Below are 12,445 nucleotides of genomic sequence, written 5' to 3' on the forward strand. Positions count from 1 at the left end.
GGGGAATATTTAGTTTGGGCTTTATTTCAAGTAGTAGTTTTATTTGTAAGGAACTTTCTTAGCTTATTAATTTCCTGTGAAATTAATAATCTAGGAATAAAATTTTTGAAAGGGGAGAAGCGTGACTTCTCCGGGGGTTTTTCCCTCCCAATACTGGCTCCCTTGTCGTGGGGGGAGGGCTTACGAGTCAGCAAACACTGGCTCAACCAAATGCCAGTACTTTTTCTTTTGTTATGACTACTATTTTCTTTGATTGCTTATATCAAAGTTTTCATACGCCTTTCTGTCCTGTGTGGTGCATCGATTCTAGATCGAAGTTTTATCCCACTAATCTTATATGTTCTGGGTATTTTTCATCTTTTCTGTTCTTAAGTGGTTAACTACTGCACAGGAATTGTTCAGTGGCCACTTTCCTCTTGGTATGAGTAGAAGAAACTCTTAGCTATGGTAAACAGCTCTTCTAGGAGAAGGACACTCTAAAATCAAACCATTAATCTCTAGTCTTGGGTAGTTCCATAGCCTCAGTATAACTCTGAATAAGTGTGAACACTGTAAATATTTATCATTTTTTTCCATATGTTCCAATATAATTTTTGTTTGATCTTAGGTTAGGTCTACATTTAGAGTTCATTAGAGCCGATGAAAAGTTAAAGATTATAATGGACAATCATTAGTTAATTTAGGATCTTTACCCCTTATTTGATTTACCGAATGTAAGAAATAGAAAATGAAATGTATATTTGCATCTGTATAAAAATTTAATAACTATTGTTAATAAATAATTAACTAACTACCATGGTCTTCCATTGTATTGGATTAGAGTTCTCTTGCTTGAGGGTACACTCGGGCACACTATTCTATCTTATTTCTCTTCATCTTGTTTTGTTAAAGTTTTTATAGTTTATATAAGAAGTATTTATCTTAATGTTGTTACAGTTCTTAGGATACTGCATTTACCCTTGTTTCCTTTCCTCACTGGGCTATTTTTTTTTGTTGGAGCTCCTTGGCTTATAGCAATCTGCTTAGACACGGCTGCGTCAGTGACTTCTAAAGTCTCAGCCCCGTCGCCTTAAAAACCTTCCTACGCCCTTGAATACAACTAAGAATAACTGATAATTCCCTTGTTTTCATATCCAACGACTAAAGGACCTGCCCTTATCAATGTTAATAAGACAAAAAAAAAAAAAAAAAAAAAAAAAAATGATCGAATCCCGAATTTAAAAGTAGTATGGTAAGATAATGACAAAAGGTTTACGTTGGGAAAACTTTTATCATTATTATTATTATTATTATTATTATTATTATTATTATTATTATTATTATTATTATTATTATTATTATTGTTATTATTATTACCCCAGCACAAAAGATCTGTCAGGTATGGATTCGAGAACTCGTGAATTTGAGTTAATCTTAGAGACTTTGGGCATCTCCTCAAGTGAAGTGAGCCATTTGCATTCGCAAGTACCCGAATACAGGAGAATCATTCTGGGATTGGTCATTATAAACCCCACAAATAACACTAATTTATGTGAGGGACTGTGAAAAGCAGATATAGTGACCAACCCCCATTTGAATCCGATCATCAAAAGATTACTCCAGCAAGACCAACCACCATATTAGGTCAAGACGTCGACCTCTGACCCAGCCACCAACAATACAGAAACAAGAAGGCACCTGCAAGAAATTAGGTCAGGATTATCTTCTTCCAAACCGACAACATTCTTTTCTGATCAGCATTAAATTATTAATTCCTGACATAAATAAATTGTCTTTGTGAGGAATGTTAAAAGAAATATGATAAAAAAAATTCTACCTTTTTAGGAAGTTATATAATTAACATTAGGCTACACAAATTGATGTTTTACTTTGAAAATGTAGTCATCAAACAACTCACCCGGCATCTCTACCCACATACCCATGCACCCACACTCACATACATACATACACACACACACACACACACACACACACACACATATATATATATATATATATATATATATATATATAATATATATATATATATAATATATATATATAATATATATATATATATATATATATATATATATATATATATATATATATATATATGTGTGTGTGTGTGTGTATGTGTGCATATGTGTGTTTTTGTAATAATGTGCGTACATACATACATACATACATACATACAAAAGTCAACAAATTTTCTTAACTCGTGAAGCAATTATCTTCTTTTCCTTCCTCTGCTTCTTTTAAAATCTCTAAAGCCCCATTCTGTTGTTCTCAATGTCCATGTAGCATTGTCCTTTTCATTATATGTCCTGCACACGTCCACTTTTTTATTTTACATGTTATTAGAATATGCTCTACTTTAGTTTGCTCTCGCATCCATCTTGCTCTTTATCTGTCTCTTAGTGTTAATCCCATCATTATTCTCTTCATAGCTCTTTGACTTATGTCCTAACTAACTTATGTTCTAAGGATTTAGTAAGGCTCCAAAATTGATTCTGGTAGGATAATCTGATTTAATATTTTTCTTTTTAGAGAAAGTGGCCTTTTACGTTTCATAATCTCTTTTTTACAAACAAAATCTTTCCATCCTGTGCCTATCCTTTTAATTTCAGTCTCATGTCCTGGAGAAACACTTACTGTCTGTCCTAAGTACGTGTATTCATTAAAAATTTGTATAAGTTTGCCCTTAACCCTTGTTTGTTGTTTCTCTGCATATCATTGAAGATTATCTTAATTTTGCTCATATTCATCTTCAGGCCTATATTTTTGCTTTTTTATTCAAATCTTCTATCATCTTTTGAAATTCCTCCCATGGTTCATTATATAGAACTAAGTCATCTGCAAATCTCAAGTTAAGGTATTTCCCATTAATATTAATTCTTAAATTTTCTTCCATGTAAACTCTAAAAAAGTTCTAGGTTTGCTGGGAATAATTTGAGAGAGATATGGTCTCCTAGTATAACTATTTAATTAAATTAGAATTTTCTCACTAAATCTATGTAGTTTTATGATTGCTATACCTCCTGTATCCTAAAGTGTTCTAACATAAGTATAATTTATTCCTTGTCTTGGAAAGGCTTTCATTACTGCTAAAGTTTTGGTAGAATCAAAAGCTTTTTCATGATCTTTAAATGCCATACATAGTGATTTGTAATTTTTCCATTGGCTGGTTAATTACATGGATATGGTCAGTTGTTGATTATCCGCTTCTAAAACCTGCCTTCTCTCTTGGCTGATTAAAATCTAGCTTTCTTTCCATTTTGCCTAATATGATCTTTATAAATATTTCATATGTTACTGAGAGTGAACCTATTGGAAGGTAAATTTTCAGGTATTTTGTGCCTGTTTTTGAAATAATAAATGATACAGTTTTTTCCAAGGTGAAGGTATAGAGCAGTTTCACAAACATTTCGTGTAAATTTCTGCGAAATTTACTACTATGAAATATCCTCCATCTCTTATTAAATCATTTATTAAGGCTATCCTCTTCTGCGTTGTCTCTTTCCATGCCCTTTCAGGCTTTCTTTACTTACAGATTCTTACAGACGTTTTCCTGGAAGAGGCCCTAGGGGGCCTGTGACTCCAGTATGGTAGCCAGGACACTATGTGGGTGGCGGTGGGTACGTGGTGTTTATCTGAGCTTTATAATTGAAATTTTGATCCTGTGTTTTCCAAAATTTATCAAGTCTTGACTCAAACTGTGTCACTGTCTCTGAGTGTACCACCTCGTCCGGCAAATTGTTCCAAACGTTAACCACGCAGTTAGGGAAGGAGTATTTGCAACTGTTGAGCCTGGCTCTTGTCTTGAATAATTTCTTATCATGGCCCCTTGTCACACTATCCTCCCTCATCCTGAAAAGACCCTCAGTACACTCCTTATCATACTTGTTGTTGACAATCTTAAATGTTTCAATCTGATCTCCTCTCGATCTCCTGTACGCTAATGATGGTAGATCTAATCTCTTAAGTCTCTCCTCATATGGCAGTTCCTTGAGACATGGCACCAGTTTCGATGCTCTCCTTTGCACATTTTCTATTGCATCGATATCCTTGATAAGATGTGGGCACCACACTTGGTTGGCATATTTTAGGTGTGGCCGTACCAAGGATGTGAAGGGAGGAGGCTTAAATGTTGCCGGTTCCAGGTGTACAAAAGATCTCCTAATGTGGCCCACTATCTTATTTGCCTTCTCTATTTTCTCAGCCAGATGGTCAGCAAAAGTTTACTTCTACTGTTACTTTCGGTACCGCCTCAGGAGTTTCATTATTTCTATTGGCAAGGTTATTTCTTACATTACTATTGTAGCCTAGAGCGTTGTATAGAAATCCTCTACAATTTTCATCACTTCATCTCTGTTGTTTATATATCTATTTTCAACCGTTACAGTAAATAGGCACCCCGTTCCAAGTCTTTTTCTTCTACATTGACTTGATGCTTCTTCCTTTCTGAAGTGTTTCCTCAATTCTTATCTGATTGCTTTTGCAAATTGATTGTGTTTTTAGTTTGGCTATTGTTTTAGATAGTTCTGCTTATTCTATTTTATTTCATTTTGATTTTACCCTCTTTTTCAATATTTCTCTATTAGATTTTATGTGTTTTATGATATATTTCTTTGATCTTGTTTTGGAACTTTTCCACCGATCTCTCGTGTTGATTCCAGTAAAAATTTTGTTGAATTACTGATCATTTCTCTCTTTATTTGCTCTCATTTCGTCAAGTAGCAGGGAGTAGGCTACTTATTTTGTATTGCTTAACTACCCTTATCATACTTTTCTCTTATTACAGGAGTGTTTATTTTCTTCCTTGAAATTATGTTTCTCTCTTTCCGTAAATTTAGAAAAATCTCACTTTTCCCAATTATATGGTCCATTGACTTTAATTTGTTTAACACTGTTACATCTTTAACTAAATTTTTCACTGAAAATAAAATCTATTTCGTATTTTTTCTAGATTTGGGTTTTGCCCTGTCTATTTTCAATGTTCATTTTCATAAAAAAAAAAAAACTGGTCATAAATATTAGAAAGTCTTTTATAAGCAAATTTTAGAAGCATGTCTCCTTTGACGTTTCTTGTGCCAACTCCAAATTTGCCATCAGCTGATTTCCCACTCTTATACTGACTTACTTTACATAGAAATCACCCAAAACAAATGCAAATAAGAGTCTTACGTTTTCTAAGATATGTCCAGATCTTCATAAAAAGTTTCTTTATTTCCATTGTATTGGATGTTGTTGGTGCCAACGTTTGGATGATCTTCTTTTTATACTTTTATTTGATAATCAATCCTGGAATTCTATCATTGATACTACATAATTCTTCTGTTACCTCCACGATTTCTATTAATTAGAAAACCCTCTCCATTTTTTTCTTTGTTCCTTTCATAGCCTCTGAAGCAAAAGATATCATTCTCTTCTAATTTCTATCAATCCTATTTTATATAAATATATTTACTTCAGCTCTTCCAGTAACACTGGACAGGTTTTTAATATTGCACGTTGCAAGGTTCAGTTTCCAACGGTGACTTTTTTATTCAACAAAAGCAAGCACACATACACACACACACACATATATATATATATATATATATATATATATATATATATATATATACATATATATATATATATATATATATATATGTGTGTGTGTGTGTGTGTGTGTGTGTGTGTATACGTAGTTTTTCTAATTGAGTGGCATCTTAGAAATCTTGATTTTTTATGACCCATGTCGTATTTTCGAGTCTATGAAGTACTTCTCTGTTTGTGGGGTTCTTAACTTCCTAGCCTAACACATCTTTTCGAACAAAAGGCAAATAACAGAATTATCAATTAAAACAGGATAATTGTCTTCTATAAACTAGAAATTAGACAAAATCAAAAATATTAGTGCCGTTGAAAATGTAAAGATAAAATTGGAAATGAAATACAAATGATAGATGTAAATAAATCGTGAGCAAAATCATAGTAAGCTTGGAGAACTGATAGTCCTAACTTCATCGATATTGAGAATGATTTTATAGCAAAGGATCAACATCGTTAGTTAGTATGTTTTTGGTAAAGACGTCACGTAGGCCTATCAGTTTTTTTATGACAGCCATTGTGTGCAAATTGTAATTGATCACATAAGAATCGTCCAAAAAACATGATTTTGTGGTTGCTGAAATCAACTATCAGATGCCAGGAAATCACATCTAGGGGTTTTCCTCGTAACAAAATGCTTGGGGAAGGGGACCCCAGACACCCCCCCCCCCCCATCGTCAATGACTTCTCATGCTTTAACCCCTCACCCAAAAAGAAGCTCTTATGTCCCTGAATAATTATGTACTACTAAATAAATATATGGATGATATTCAAACTACTTGTCTATCTATCTATCATTCCATCACTTCTTCACTGGGCTATTTTCTCTGTTGGCTATATATGTATGTATGTACATACGACATAGAGAAAGAGGGAAAGGAAAAAGGCAGAAGACGATGGGCAAGAAGAAAGAAAGAAGAAATGAGAAAGAGAGAGAGAGAGAGAGAGAGAGAGAGAGAGAGAGAGAGAGAGAGAGAGAGAGAGAGAGAGAGAGAGAGAGAGAGAGAGAGAGAAGGAAAGATTCAGACGACAGGGCTGAAGAAAGAACGAGAAACGAAGAAAGGAAGTAGTATAAAGATGAGTGGGGAAGTTTGAAAGATTGTCGTGAAATTTGAAAAATGATTTTTGAAATTTGAAAAATTGAAAAATCGGAAAAATATCTCAACCTAGGGTATATAAAGATGGGTATTCGGGTGCCACGCTCATTGAGAACTGCAGGTAAGTCTTGGAAGGTCCTTTGTGCATAAGGTAAGTTTGGCGGACCTAGTTCTCAATAGAAGCAACGATGCCTGGGACTCTGAAGAGGAAAGTTCTGGATGGGGATGGACGAAGAGGGAACTCCCCGAAGAAAAGAAGACTTGGCGCCGAGAAGAAAACAGAAGTAGGAATTGCTGAAGCTGGTAGGAAGAGGAAGCTGACGGATGAAGAGTCAGGGATGTCCCCAAAGAAAGTGAAGCTGGAACCCGCAAGTGACCCTCACAGGAGGCTGAAGCGGAGTGATATCAGGACAGAAAGACTCCTTGGAGAAGGCTCGTATGGAAAAGCCTTCAGATGCAAGATCAGATGTAAACGAGTCTGGATAGATGGTGTGCTGAAGGTCTTGAAGAACAATGGACTTTCACAAAGAGAAGATTTCTTCAAAGAAGCAGAATGTTTGGAGAAGCTGGAAGGAATTGAAGGAGTTCCAGTTGTGTATGGACGGCGTGACACGAAGACTGACGTGGCCATTGCCATGTCTTACAATGGCGGCTACACTCTGGGTCAGTATATGCGTAAATACGCAGATGATGTGCACAGGATTTCTGGTGTGCTGGCTAAGGTGGCGAAGATTCTTGGGGACATCCACAAGACTGGAGTTGGTCATAATGACTTGCATGCTAGCAATGTCATGATTGAAGAGAGTGTGTGCCCAGAAGACCCAGTGGCCACTATAATTGATTTTGGTTTTTGTTTGCCCTTCGGAAGGAGACTGTTCCCAAGACCGATCAAGAACTTCGAGGACTACCATTACGATCCATTGCTCAGCAGGGATTGTGGACCAACAAGTCCAGAGACTGACATCTTCTCCTTTGGGAAGCTGATGGAGGAAATACCTGGCTATGGAGAAAACCAGGTTCTGAAGAAGCTCGTCAGCAGGAGCTTGTGTAGAAACGTAAAGCGGCGTCCATCTCTGGAGGAATTGGGCAGGACTTTGAGGATGTTGCAAGATGGACAGCAGGTAGGGAAGAGTGGTAACAGGTTTGTTCAGTTCCTTTGTAATCTTTATGATAAGGTAGTGGACTGTTACTACGGTCTGTAGGGGGAATATTTAGTTTGGGCTTTATTTCAAGTAGTAGTTTTATTTGTGAGGAACTTTCTTAGCTTATTAATTTCCTGTGAAATTAATAATCTAGGAATAACACTTTTGAAAGGGGAGAATTCCGACTTCTCCGGGGGTTTTTCCCTCCCAATACTGGCTCCCTTGTCGTGGGGGGAGGGCTTACGAGTCAGCAAACACTGGCTCAACCAAATGCCAGTACTTTTTCTTTTTTTATGACTACTATTTTCTTTGATTGCTTATATCAAAGTTTTCTTACGCCTTGCTGTCCTGTGTGGTGCATCGATTCTAGATCGAAGTTTTATCCCTCTAATCTTATATGTTCTGGGTATTTTTCATCTTTGCTGTTCTTAAGTGGTTAACTACTGCACAGGAATTGTTCAGTGGCCACTTTCCTCTTGGTATAAGTAGAAGAAACTCTTAGCTATGGTAAATAGCTCTTCTAGGAGAAGGACACTAAAATTAAACCATTAATTTCTAGTCTTAGGTAGTTTCATAGCCTCAGCATAACTCTGAATAAGTGTGAACACTGTAAATATTTATAATTTTTTTCCATATGTTCCAATATATTTTTTTTTTTTATCTTAGGTTAGGTCTACATTTAGAGTTCATTAGAGCCGATGGAAAGTTAAAGATTATAATGGACAATCATTAGTTAATTTAGAATCTTTACCCCTTCTTTGATTTACCGAATGTAAGAAATAGAAAATGAAATGTATATTTGCATATGTATAAAAATGTAATAATTATTATCAATAAATAATGAACTAACTGCCATGGTCTTTCATTGTCTTGGGTTAGAGTTCTCTTGCTTGAGGGTACATTCGGGTACACATTCTATCTTATTTCTCTCCATCTTGTTTTGTTAAAGTTTTATAGCTAATATGAGAAGTATTTATCTTAATGTTGTTACAATTTTTAAGATACTGTATTTTCCTTGGTTTCTTTTACTCACTGGGCCATCTTTTTCTGTTGGAGCTCTTTGGCTTATAGCATTCTGATGTTACAATTAGGGTTGTAGCTTAACAAGTAATAATAATAATAATAATAATAATAATAATAATAATAATAATAATAATAATAATAATAACAACTTTATTTTTCTTTCTTGAGTTCTTGCTTTATAAATTTTCTTACTTCTTCAATTTCAATACCCCATTTTTATTGCATATTTCTGTAGGACTCTTTTTCTGCAGCATTCCCATATGGTTTCCTTATTTGGTCTTCCACTACCTCTTTAACTAAACGTGTATCATATGATGTTATGAAACAGCATCGCCTTTTTATACTCTCTTTTCAACTGGCCATATTCCTGTTAACTATTAAACCCAATAAGGTGTTGTTACAACCTATTCAAACATTCCTTTCATAACTTTGAATTGTATACCCTCTAGTTCTTTCGTTTCTTTTTCTTTTATTACACTCCAATTCTCATTATTTGCAAACGTTGTATGTACTACTACTGTTTCGTAAATCTTCATTCTCACAAGCAATGCCAAATCTCCTACCCTGTTACTGTCTCCATACTTCTTAACTTCTTGCACCGTGTATTCTATTTTTTACGTCCCTTTTACGTATGGTTTCCCTTTTTTTTAGTTCTATCCTCATAAGTATCTATATTCCTTAACTGTTTCTATCCTTCCTTTTCTAACCAGGTCATTAACCTTTCTAACTTCTTCGATTTTGTGTCATTACTAACACGGGAACACCGCTGACTTCTGTGGATTAGTGCTAAAAGAAAATATATTTAGTTCTCCTAAACTGTAGCAGTTGCTTATAGCTGTTTCTACTTTGTATATATTGTTGCTCGGAAATATTATATCATATACATAAATCAGGTCTTCTATTCTGATCTATCTAGTCAGGGTTATCATGTTCTCACTTATATAACTAACTTTGTCCGGGACAATTGAACGTAATTTTTGTCAAAAATTGTTCCTTGTCTTACCTTTCCTTCTATGTTAATTTCTCCTATATATCAGACAGGACTCTTAAGTGTCGCTTATCTCTCTCATTTAATTTATATATCATCTTAGCATCACATATCATCTTACTCAATTCGTTGATAGGCAACAGTCTTTGAAGCACAGTTTATCAAAACAATACTGCATCCCCAAACCATATGTATGTTGAGGTTCCTAATTATTGTAATCTATAAGTGCATTCACCGTGGTAAGGTGATCTGCTGGTAATCTACCCTCTGTTCCACCACACTGAAATCTGCTAATCTTGTCACTAGTTTCATTCTTAATTTTCATTAACCTCATTTTTCAAACATCTTGCTAACCATGTTGGTAATACAAAGTCCTCTTCTACTGTCTATATTTAATCTGCTACCTTTAGACTTGCCCATTGATAATATTTCTAGAGCATCCCATTTATCTGATATTTCTATTCTCTCTTCAATTTCATTTAGAATTTCTCTCATGCTATTCTTCATGTCTTGACCTATGTTTTTCATAATTTTATTGCTTGTTTCTTGTCTGTCTCGTGTAGGCCTATTCATATTTTTTCAGGGCTACTATAATAGCTTCTACTTCTTGCTGAGTTGTCTCCATTACTGTACCTTTTCCTATTTTACTTTTTCCCATTCCCCACTTGAAAGCCAATTAATTAATTTTCTCATCTTGTCTCTCCATTTCAGTGTGTTCCCAGGTTCAAGGTTCCTCGCTGCTCTCCCCACAACACTGTGATTGTGGGCACAGTACTAGAAGAAGCGTAGTAGGTGCAAAGCGCTGCAATCTGTAGAAAATTCATTATCTTTAGTTACTTCCTACACAGACAGCACAGCTTACATACATTTACTTCTAACTTCAAGGGCCTTTCTAATATACCTGGCAGCATCTTTAGTTGGTGCTTCTAAATTCCCTTCTTCTATACCATTGCTTCTAGATGTTCTTAATGCCTTACAGCAAAACATAATGCTCCGTAGTATCCTCTGCCTCAGTATACAACACACAAAGCCTATCCTTATCATTCCTGCTTCCATAATTTCATATTGATTCTATCATATCTAACCTTATTTTCATAACTATTAATGCTTCCTTAATGTTAAGTTCTCCAATGTAGTCTTATCTAGTGGTGATGTGTTCACGACCCGGACACGGTCTCGACTCGGACAGTCTTAATAACCAATGAACGATCGAGCCTAGGATGACGTCAGAGCTATGACGTATGAGGGAGGGCGGTCCTAACAAGACGCCATTTGCAAACCTGCCCGCCAACGCTCCGCTTGTAAACAAGGTAAGAATTTCAATTTTAAGGGGTCGCGATCTTAATTTTCGGCATCAGGATATATTGTGCCATGACCACGAATAAGGCGTGATCAAGTTGTGATAAGTTTTGTTATGTAATATAGACATATTGGCATAAAATCAGTGATAATACGGAGTGCCTAAACAACAATGGAGTGGTTTGGGGTGCCCGCTAAATAATTTTATTGGGTTGTTCTCGACTCGGACAATTTTTGACGGTTCATGCAAATTAAGTGTACTGGAAAAACCACTTAAAAAGTGAATGATTGCATAGTTCTTACAACTATAATGTACCATATGTGAGATAAAGCCATGGAAAAGGCTGGAAATGGGTGTTTGCCACGGCTAAATATCGAGTGATTTTTCGAAGTGTTTTATTGATGGAAGTGAATTATTTTTAGCATTAATATGTGCCCCCATTAGTGTTTACTTTTCCAAATTGAAACATTTAACCTAGGCCAATTGTTTATATTTTTTACGAATTTTTAAAAAAATTATGTGCGTGGTCTCGACTCGAACAATGTGCACGTGCTGTCCGAGTCGAGAACACGGAGGTATAAGAAGCAATAAATTTTTTTTTTTTAAATGACTCTGTCAATCACTCTCATTTTAACCTAACACCAATATTAATACTATATATTAACTCTTATAAAATTATTGATGGTTTAAAATAATTAAATATGGGTGATTGCCAAAGTCAAACATAGAGTCAGTTTTGAGCTATTTTTTTTTTGTGCAAATTAATTTTTTTTAGAATTAATATGTGCCCCCCAATAGTGTTTAGTCTTCCAAATTGAAATATTTAACCTAGGCCAATTTTTTAATTTTTAATATTTTTTTTAAAAAGCAAGGTCCGTGTTCTCGACTCGGACAGGTTTGTCCGGGTCGAGAACACGGAGGTATAAGAAGCAATAAATTTTTTTTTTAAATGACTCTGTCAATCACTCTCATTTTAACCTGAAACCAATATTAATACTATATATTAACTCTTATAAAATTATTGATGGTTTAAAATAATTAAATATGGGTGATTGCCAAAGTCAAACATAGAGTCAGTTTTGAGCTTTTTTTTTGTGCAAATTAATTTTTTTTAGAATTAATATGTGCCCCCCAATAGTGTTTAGTCTTCCAAATTGAAATATTTAACCTAGGCCAATTTTTTAATTTTTAAAAATTATTAAAAAATGCAAGGTCCGTGTTCTCGACTCGGACAGGTTTGTCAGGGTTGAGAACACGGAGAATTTTTATTTTTCTAAAATTTATTAATTGGTCAGGCAATAAAATTTTAACATGGAAC

At 34.9% G+C, this 12,445-nt stretch overlaps 1 protein-coding gene across 1 annotated transcript; it reads left to right on the forward strand.

Moving 5' to 3' along the window:
- Positions 1-6,862: 6,862 nt before the first annotated feature.
- On the forward strand, positions 6,863-7,876 carry LOC137639343 (uncharacterized). Its single transcript, XM_068371622.1, has one exon. It carries the CDS (start codon positions 6,863-6,865, stop codon positions 7,874-7,876), a length of 1,014 nt encoding a protein of 337 aa, XP_068227723.1.
- The last annotated feature ends 4,569 nt before the right edge of the window (positions 7,877-12,445 follow it).

Source organism: Palaemon carinicauda, chromosome 4, assembly GCF_036898095.1.
Source record: "Palaemon carinicauda isolate YSFRI2023 chromosome 4, ASM3689809v2, whole genome shotgun sequence".
Taxonomy (NCBI): domain Eukaryota; kingdom Metazoa; phylum Arthropoda; class Malacostraca; order Decapoda; family Palaemonidae; genus Palaemon; species Palaemon carinicauda.

Excerpts from the sequence above, each read along its gene's own strand:
- LOC137639343 (XM_068371622.1), top strand. The coding sequence starts at position 6,863 with ATGCCTGGGACTCTGAAGAGGAAAGTTCTGGATGGGGATGGACGAAGA.